The 10,387-nt window shown below is 36.3% G+C and overlaps 1 protein-coding gene across 2 annotated transcripts in view; it reads left to right on the plus strand.

The window, feature by feature from the left end:
- The window catches only part of LOC131801560 (integrin alpha-PS3-like), a 40,135-nt gene extending 32,095 nt beyond the window's left edge, over positions 1 to 8,040 (plus strand). For both annotated transcript variants that reach the window (XM_059120341.1, XM_059120340.1), the window contains exons 2-9: positions 2,322 to 3,081; positions 3,142 to 3,351; positions 3,415 to 4,096; positions 4,176 to 4,302; positions 4,378 to 4,746; positions 4,807 to 4,876; positions 6,319 to 6,643; positions 6,703 to 8,040. In XM_059120341.1, coding sequence (XP_058976324.1) covers positions 2,322 to 3,081; positions 3,142 to 3,351; positions 3,415 to 4,096; positions 4,176 to 4,302; positions 4,378 to 4,746; positions 4,807 to 4,876; positions 6,319 to 6,643; positions 6,703 to 7,316 — 3,157 coding nt within the window. In that variant the 3' untranslated portion in view covers positions 7,317 to 8,040. The remainder of the gene's footprint in view (positions 1 to 2,321; positions 3,082 to 3,141; positions 3,352 to 3,414; positions 4,097 to 4,175; positions 4,303 to 4,377; positions 4,747 to 4,806; positions 4,877 to 6,318; positions 6,644 to 6,702) is intronic.
- The last annotated feature ends 2,347 nt before the right edge of the window (positions 8,041 to 10,387 follow it).

The following is a 10,387-nucleotide window of genomic DNA, read 5'->3' on the forward strand; positions in this document are numbered from 1 at the left end:
TTGACTTCTTCTGTTTAATGTAAATTTCAACTAATTCGCGTGGCGTGTGTTGGTTCATTGTAAAAATCTGCTGGGACTGACGCTTCAAACGCGGTATGTCATTAAGCGATGTGACATTTCTGTCAAAAGTTATGGCGTTGCCAGATGGGTCCGTCGAATATGGACAACCCTGTACCTCCAAAAAATTTAGATTTTATATGGCCGATTACAGATACAGTCTCCAAATTTGAAATGCGTAACGGAATTTGAAACAAAAATAAATTTGCCAAATTGAATATTGAAATCGGTTAAGATTTGGATATAGCACTCATATATATATTCGGCCGATTTCATGTATTTGATGCATTAAACACGCTGTGTGTGCCACATTGCAATGAAATTTCGAATGTGTAATGGAATTTAAAACGAACATACATTTGTTAAATTATATTGAAATCGAATCAGATTTGGATCTAGCTCCCATATATATTTTCTACCGATTTCGTATTTTATGATATGTTCTACTTTAATGAAATTTGGAATTAATGATAGGATTTGATCAGAAAATAAATTCCCCAAATTATATTGAAATCGGTTTCGATTTGGTTTAAGCTCCCTTATATATTTTCGACCGATTTCGTGTATTTGATGCACCAAACACGATATGTATCTCTAATTTCTATTAAATTGGGAATGCGTAACGGAATTTAAAACGAACATACATACTTGATGCACCAAAAACGAAACGTAAGGCCGATTCCAATTAAATTCGGCATGAGTGACTAAATTCGGTACAGAAATAAATTTACAAAATTATATTGAAATCGGCTGAGGTTTGGGCATATCTTCCATATGTATATTTTTAGGCCGTTCTCATGTATGTTATGTACCAAACACGATATTTATGTCCGATTCTAATAAAATTCAGAATGTGTGGCGGAATTTGGTTACAATAATAAATTTGTCAAATAAATTAGAAATATATTACGGGGAATTATGTTGCTACCTCGAATTCTCTAATTGCAACAGAAATGTCAATCAACTTCAAAAGACTACAGTTCCCTGCACGATTGGCATTTGCTATGAAATTAATAAATCCGAAGGACAAACCCTTCGTGTATGCGGGCTAAATTTGGCATGTTCCTGCTTTTCTCATGGTCAGCTGCTCCTGGCATGTTCACGGGTTGGTAGACCGAGTTATTTGTTTGTTTACGCATTATAATATTATAATAATTACGTTTTTAAATGTTTGAATTTGTTTTATTAATTTTTTTAAAGCAACAAATATTCACATATAAAATTTTGAATGCATATAAAAGCAAAAGGAGTACCGAATCGCGCCGGGTTCAGCTAGTATTTTATAGAAATATTACTGTTATTTCACGCAATTAATTTCTGACGCAATTTATAAACACACGATCTCGATTTTTCTACAATGTCATAGACCTCAGTAAAGCAGCACACAATAAAGTTACATGAAGTTAATAACTATTAGCCTTTTAAGTTTACAACTTATAGCAAGATCCAAAGAAAACATTTTTACTTTGTACCCTCATTCTCAAGGTCGCTTTGAGTAAAAGTATATTTTTGATGCAGCCTCTTAAAAATAGCGGCTTTGGACCCCTCTCACTTAACTTTATGTAACTTTCTTATGTACTGCTTTACTGAGGTTCATTGTCCATCGGCTCACTCTTTCTGGTAAAGAGACCTAGGATCTCAAATTATACCCAAACATAGATCACGCTGGACTAATACTTTCAGCATAATAATCAATATTTTTTATGCTGATAAATCTCATATAATCATGAGGAATATCTGATAAATAGTGGAATATTGAAATAGAATTACATTTTGTATAAATTCTGAAACATCACCATTTTTTTAGATTCTTTCATGTTTGGATTGCACGTGGTTCATACTTAAATGGCTATAGGCTTCCTAAATTGTTATTTTGGTGCCTTTATCAGCACTTGAAAGTATTTTCGTTTCTATGTCAACATTAATTTCAACTGCATCGAGTAAATAGTGGCTAACTATAGGTTATCCAGTGTCTCCGCAACCACGCATTCGAATGACAAACGCCCGAGAAAATCATTGCTATATTTAAAACGCCTAGGCAGTTTATTTTATTAAATATAGGAGCAATTAAAGTTTCCACCTCTACTCTCCTTAATAGTCAAACGAAAGAAATGTTCTCCCTGTACGAGAGATGAAAATATGACTTTTGCCTGTCACTTTTTTTAAAAAAAAAAACTATAGTTAATGACTCTTTATATAAATTATGCACAAAATTTTAATTCATTCCGTCAAAAATAATATTTTCGATTTTGTTTTATTTTTAGCCTAATTATTGGTGCACCTCGTGCCCAGTCCACATTAGAGTCACAGCGAAAAATCAATGAAACTGGTGCTGTGTATCGCTGCACCATCAATGGCAAGCCCCAATGTGCCCCGTTCGTGTTTGAAAATCGGGGAAACATTAACATCGAAGACAGTGATTATACATATGACTCAGAACAACGTGATTTCCAGTGGATGGGAGCTGCCATGGACGGCGGAACCAAGGATACGGATAAACTAATTGTCTGTGCTCCCAGATTTATAACACCCACGGTATTCGAGTACATGATGCATGGCAAATGCTATTGGATAAACGATACATTATCGGCCACACCACAAAACGTTCGCTCGATTTCGCCACTGCGGGCGAAAATAGACCAAATTGTCGACGATGACGGTGAGCGCAACTATTATTATATGTTGGCTGAACAGGGTCTTAGTGTCCACGTGACAGCGGACAATGACCAATTCCTGATTGGAGCTCCTGGTATCCATAAGTGGCGAGGTTCGGTAATACGTTACCGCAAAAGGGAATATATCGATGAACCAAGTCTGAGTCGACGTGATACCAGCAGTGTGTCACGAGTTGCACGACAAATCCGTGTGTCCTATGAAACAGATATTCCTAAGCCGAGAAATTTCAATCAGGCCAGTGATTCTTACTTCGGTTACTCCGTAGACTCTGGGTACTTTGATTCAAACAATCCTCAGAAACTTTTGTATGTGGCATCAGCTCCTCAGGCAGACGAACAGTCAGGAGAGGTGAGATTGATTGGTGGTGTTGCTCTAAAGTCGCCTATTAATTTATTGTTTTTTTTTCAGGCCTATATATTTGACTACCCCAGCAAATATAAAATAACCAAACACTTTGTCTTCCGGGGAAAACAATTCGGCGAATATTTTGGTTATGCCGTTCTTGCCGAAGACATCAATGGCGATAATCTCACAGATGTTATTGTTTCGGCACCTCAACACACAATCACGGGTTCCTACGATGATGGCGCCATCTATGTGTTCATAAACCAAGGAAACGTAAGTTGTACTCTTGAAAAACTGGGATTTGAATTTATTTTTAATGCCACACTTATTTAACAGTTATATTTCGAACGCAAATTGATCACGTCGCCGTTCCATGGAAAAGGCCGATTTGGCACTACTCTCACCAAATTGGGCGACATTAATTTTGATGGTTACAATGACATTGCTGTGGGAGCGCCATTTGCTGGAAACGGATCTGTATTTGTGTATATGGGCAGTAAACGCGGTCTGCGAGAGCAGCCCACCCAACGATTGGATTATCCTGGCACGGAGCAGCTGACCTACGGCAGTGCCATGTTTGGTCATGGCCTCTCAAAAGGATCAGACGTTGATGACAATGGCTATAATGATTTCGCCATTGGTGCCCCCAATGCCGAAACTGTGTATCTGTATCACGCCTACCCCGTTGTTAGCATTAAGGCCACAGTCTCCTCACAGACCCGTGAAATAAGTCACGATCAAACAACATTCCCAATCACAATTTGCTACAGCATTGCCACCAATTCGCGAACGGTGCAATCACAGGACTTGGCATTGAATTTTGTGGTTGATCCTCAGGTCAAACGTGTTCGCATTATTTCCACAAACACCAACGAACTGCAGTTCAATGTAACTGCCACCAGCACGACTCAATGCAAAGTGGTTGACTGCAACGTTCGTTACAGTGTGAGCGACATCTTCAAGCCGATCGAATTGGAATTACACTATCAATTGGTGCACGCAATTCCGGACTCTGAAGGTAAGTATGCATTTGAACGTGAATTCGATTTTCAGATATATCTAACTTTATGCATGTTTCTTTAATTTCTTCACAAAAGTATTTTGTACAACGTGTGCTGCCGTTGATCCCGCCGAACCCAAAATATCCACGGAGAAAATAATTTTCAACACAGGATGCAATACAGACATTTGTGTGGCAGATTTGCAAATGACAGCCAGATTAGAGTAAGTATTTTCTTGGATTTTGATTCATGTCTGATATCTTGCTTAATATTAACTTCCATATTTGTCCATTTTTAGCCGTACCTTCATTTTGGGCAGTAGTCCGACATTTAAAGTCTCGTACGATGTCGTTAACAGGGGAGAAACTGCCTATTTGCCCCAAATCAACATCACCTCATCCAATCGAATGTTATTTGCCAAAATACCCTCAAACTGCAAACACAATGTCCAGGATTCGATGCTTCTTTGTGATCTCAATCGTGGCCATCACATGGCCAATGGTACCTCAGATACGATAACAGTGATATACGATACCAGCAACATTTCGGGAGAGAAGATGGTCCTAATGGCAAAGGTCTTTAGTACTGGCAATGAAAAGACACCCGGAGACAATATTGCCAGTGATGTTATCACATTGACGGAATTCACTGAAATTTCAGCTGTGGGGTTAGTATTAACATAGAACGTTAAAGGATCAGATATTTTCATTATTTTTTTTCTTTGCAGTGTTCCGCAAACTAAGCACATAAATTTGGAAGAAGTCTCTAATTCCGCTGAAATTGTAAACGTCTATGAGGTAAGTGCCATTGAAAACAAAAGCGTTGACAGATTTCACCTTCTTTAAAACTCCTAAACATGTGTATTTCGTGACAATAAGTTCACTAAGAACACATAATTTTAAACGTCAGTATAATCGGCATAAATCCTTTCGATCGCTTATACATAGCGCTAATTTGGATGTTATATACATCAGTGATTTTCTGAGAGAATAGGACAAATTGACTAATTTGAGCTTTTATTTGTTGGAACCACATTGTTGTACGTTTTGAGTGACGTCAGATATTCAAAAAGCTGCTTATGATCGCCTCTAAAAAAAATTAATACATTGACATTAAAAGGATTTATTTTGTTTCCAAAAAATAGTTTTTCGAAATGAACACAAAAAAAGTAAGTTCTGTCAATGTTGGAATTGTTCAACTTTAAAATTTTCGTACTCTCAATATATTTCGGTAATATTCATATAAATGCATGTGTTCAACTTGTCAATAGAGTCCGACGTTTAGCTAACTAGGTTTGTTAAGTTTCAGCTAATTCTGTTAAGCATTATGACTGAAACCTTTGTAGTAGCAAACAGTAGGGGGGTAACACCAAATAATGTGCCTCTACTCCACCACAGCATTATCTGCAAGGAGGATTTATATCTACTTTGTACTTAAAAAGTCGAATTACGCATAATTTGGTTTGAAATTCATTTGAAACCTTTAACTAAAAATTAAAAGCTTTATTGTACTTTTTTACAGATGGTAGCACCACCTTACCAAGGCCTACATAAGGTCGGTCAGTAAGCCCATCTGACAAACAAGTTTGCTGTCAAAAACACAATTGTGATTGGAAATTCAAAGTTTATTGTCAAATTGTTGTTAAAAGTAGTCTTCTTACCTTTTAATAGTACGTTGGTACAATAAGGAGGTAGAACAGCTTCGTAAAACTACAAAAATACAGCCCTGAGGCTATGCCCCCTTCCTGTCAGACTTATTCAAAATTATATACAAGTTGTTTTCATTTTATTTTCATATTTTCCTCATTTTTAAAATAAGTTAAATAACTCGAAAAATAAATTAAATGTCTGGATTGTCTTCAAAAATATAATCCAAACTGTTCAATCTTTCAATTTCATGCGAAAACTGGTTAATAGCTTTAATGCGCGAGCCGCAATGTACGCGTCTTCCAATCATTGGTTTTGAAAATATTTTGATTTCATTTTTTAAAAACATTAAATACATACACAAAACTGGAAGAAGTCGGGCACACTTACAAAAAAAAAAAAAAAAAAACAAATTGTAATCAGCTGGTAGCTCTGACTTACCTTTTTATTGTACAATGCATAAAACTAAGTTTTATTCTTTTTTTATTCTGACATGTTCTTTTCGAAAAGAGTGCCAACTATGTCTTATTATGGAGTACAAAACCTATTCAAGCCGCAATATTTAATATCGCCATTTTTTTCTCTTTTTATAGATCAAAAGCAACGGTCCCAGCACTGTTAGTTCTATGCAACTTGTTTTCGATATTCCCGTGGCCTATACAATACCGGGCACAACGAAAACCATACCTATTATCGATATGAACAACATCACCATGCAGGCCATGTACGATTCGCAAATCAAGGATGTCAGTTTTTATTTGAACAATACCCAAATTCTGATGAATGCTGTTGAGAAAATGTCCAGTTTCTCGACTCAATTCAACACAAAAGTAATTACCGAAAGCGGAAGCAGTCATTTCCGGACAGTAGAAATGCACAGCAGCGGCGAGTTTACTGTCAAAGAAGAATCATTTGGAGGTAGGATGTTGGATTATTTTTAGTAAATACAAATTCTAAATTTACGGTTTTTTCTCCAGATTCCATACTAACCAGTTTAGCACGAAGAAGAAGACGCCGTGAAGCTGCCGCTTTGACTGCAAATAAGGATCAGTATGCACGCATTGCCCACTCCAAATCATTTGAATTGTTGGGTGAAGACCTGAAGGGTACCTTGCCGGTCAATCGAACCATTGTGTTTAATTGCAACGATCCCGAAATGACACAATGTGTTCGTGCTGTCATTCCTCTGTACGACTTTAAACGGAACAAACCCATAACAGTGACCATGAAATATCACGTCGATTTGAAAGAAGTGAATGAGATACTAATTGAACCGTGGGAATTCTTTGTGATAGTCATCGATGTTGATGTTCAAAAAACGAATGACCCCACCGGCTCAACCTTGGCCATATCAAAGAAAATCGAATACAACATCATATCGAAGCATCAGCTATACGGCACCCCCATATGGGCCATAATTTTGGCCATTATCGGTGGCCTGTTGGCATTAGCACTGATAACCTATGGCATGTACAAAGCTGGATTCTTTAAGCGTGCCAAAAAGGAGGAAATGGATAAACTGGTACACCAAGCTCAGCTGTCGAATGACGGTGTAACGGAAACATCGAACCTTAACACCGAAGATAACTGAAAGTGCAACGTCGACAACATGCAATTTTCATTGTGATCTTGTCTCGAGTCCAAAAAGCTGTGAATACACCTCCCGCCGTTTTTGTTCTGCAAAAGTGGCACAAATTTGTTTTAATTTTATTTCCTTAATAATTACTTTGTTCAAAACAAACCCAGTACGTCCAAACGTACGCGAACAACATCACCATTAGACCATCACTTCGAACGTGTTGATATTCAACTGTAGCTGTCGCAGGAGTTGTCAGGCATTTTAGGACGATTTCGATACCAAATGTTACTATTTTCGTGTGCATACATTTAAGTTAATTTATTTGTTTTAGAATTTTGATTCGATCTGTACTTTGTGTGTTCTCATATGTTTGTTTTTGCCTTATTTCGTAACTCGTACAAATAGGGACATTATCGAATACATAGTAGATCTAATTTTTGTTTAGTCTTAGGTTAACTTTCGATTAGCTGCCATGTGTAAATAACTCTAAAGTAGTGAGCTAGCAACCACACATACAAGTCTGCGAGTGAAGCGTGTAATTAAAATTTGTAAATTGTTAATTAACTAAAGAAAAGCATTGCACTGTGCTTCTTGAGGATTTTTCTATTCCAGATACTATTAAGAAATGAAACGAGGAAGATGTGATGCGTGCTCTTTATGTATAAGATTTTATAAGTATTAATTTTTTATATGAGATATAAACAAAAATATACAAAATAAAATATACGAAACAAAAGTGTGGTCTATTCAATTTTCTTGGCGATTTAATGTAGATTGGTTGTGTGAAAGAATCTGAGAGAAATCTCGTTGGAGCTACTAGTACCAAAAACATTTCCAATTTTTATGTAATTTCTGAACATTTTTGGTCTGTGAGCCGCCTACACACAACATCTATTCTCGAGCATTTGAGATGACCATGTTTAAACAAATGTACTAATAGACGCAAAGATCCTAACTTTATCTAAAATAACTCAAATGTAAGCAGAATATGTTTTAAAATTAAAAAAGAATATTTATTTATGTTTTGCGTGATCTTTTATGAGAGCAATAGATGGATAAGAGGAACAAAAAGGCGAGGACCGATCTTGTTCACTTTAATTCCTGGTACAAATTTCACATAAAAACAAGTAAAAACTTTGAATACCCTCCACCATTTGGGACGAATTTGGCAATTCTCATTAGCTGTTATATTAGGGCCATACGCCATTACAATATTCAAATGCGAAACTTATAAAAAATCGGTAATAATGTAGTTAAAATCATAAAAATGCCGAATATCCGCAGGTACCGTTATATGGGGTCTATACGAAGACGTAGACCTGCACAGACAATTTTCTGTCATAGGCTGTAGTATCCATTACGAACTTCAAATACGAAATTTGAAACAATTCCGGTGAATAATGTCGCTAAAATCAACAAAGTACCGAATATTGGGAGGTACCGTTATATGGGGCCTATACGAAGACGTGGATCTGCACAGACAGTTTTCTGTCATAGGCTGTAATTCGCATTACGAACTTCAAATACAAAATTTGAAACAATTCCGGTGAATAATATTGCTAAAATCATCAAAATACCGAATATCAGGAGGAACCGTTAAATTGGGGCTATACCAAAACGTGGGCCTACATGGCCCATTTTCAATACTAAAAGTCCTGCAGACATAATATACATTAGAGAAAAAATTTGTCAATCTACTGCAATTCGTTCGGAAGCTAGAGTGATTTCCACAGACGGAAAGACGGACGGACATCGCTAAATCGACATAGAATTTTATGCTGATCAAGAATATATATACTTTGTGGGGTCTAAAATGTACATTTCGAGGTGTTACAAACAGAATAACACACTTAATATACTCTCCATACTATGGTGGAGGGTATAATAACCAAAAAAGCGAAGTAAACCAAAATAAACCAAATTGAATGCGCCTACCGCTTTCAAAAAAAATTATGATTATTTTCAACATTTTTAATTTCGTTGGGGAATTAACACAAGAAATGCAACGATATTGCCCATCTCGGAACTTGATCAAAGTTTGGTAGAATTATTACCATATATCAAATTTGGATAAAATCGTGTGTACCACCCAGCCAGACAGTCAGACAAACGGACATGACTAGATCGACTGATGTAAACTTATTTAATACATACCCTCTGTAGCTATGATTTCACATAAAAGCTCCTAAAGGTATGCCGTGCTTTCCGCATTAAATTTTTCAATGTAATAAATAAATTAGTAAGGGCAAGAGCCGATGCTCTATGCCATACACCACAACGAATATTTTATATGTGAGCTACGCCGAAATATGAAAATTGTCAATGGTAATGAAATTGATTTTTATACCATTTGTCATTTGTTTGTAACTAATCGAAAAATTATTTTAGATCCTATAAAGTATATATATATATATATATTCTTTATCAACATAAAATTCTAAGACGATTTAATCTCGCTAGAGTCGAATCGAATTAAGATAGGAAGTGCCAATTCGAACAATTCGTCCGTCCATTGTAATTACGCTAAAGTCAAAACGAATAATGATAGGAAGCTAGAATTTTGCATAGATCAGTTTTTTGTCTGCAGATAGGTCAAGTTCGAAGATGGGCTATAACGGTCTATGATATCGTACAGCCCCCATATATATAGGTATCCTCCGATATTCGGTATTTTGAGGATTTTGCTGCATTTTTCAATGAATTTGTCTAAAAATCCTAACGAGAAGTTCCTACTAAGCACCATATCCTATACAACGGTACCCCCCGATATTCGATATTTTGACGATTGTAGGGATATTATTCACCGGAGTTGTGTCAAATTTCGTATTTAGAATTCGTAATGGGTACTACAGTATATGACAAAAATAGCATATTCAGGCCTACGTCTTCGTATAGCCTCCATATAACGGTACCTACCAATATTCGGTATTTCGATGATTTTGGCGACATTTTTCACTAGAGTTGTTTCAAATTTAGTATTTAGAGTTCGTAATGGGAACAACAGTCTATGACAGAAAATTGTCAATGCATGTCCAGGTCTTCGTATAGGCCCTAAATATCAGTACCTCCATATATTCGGTATT

Source organism: Musca domestica, unplaced genomic scaffold, assembly GCF_030504385.1.
Source record: "Musca domestica strain aabys unplaced genomic scaffold, Musca_domestica.polishedcontigs.V.1.1 17, whole genome shotgun sequence".
NCBI lineage: Eukaryota > Metazoa > Arthropoda > Insecta > Diptera > Muscidae > Musca > Musca domestica.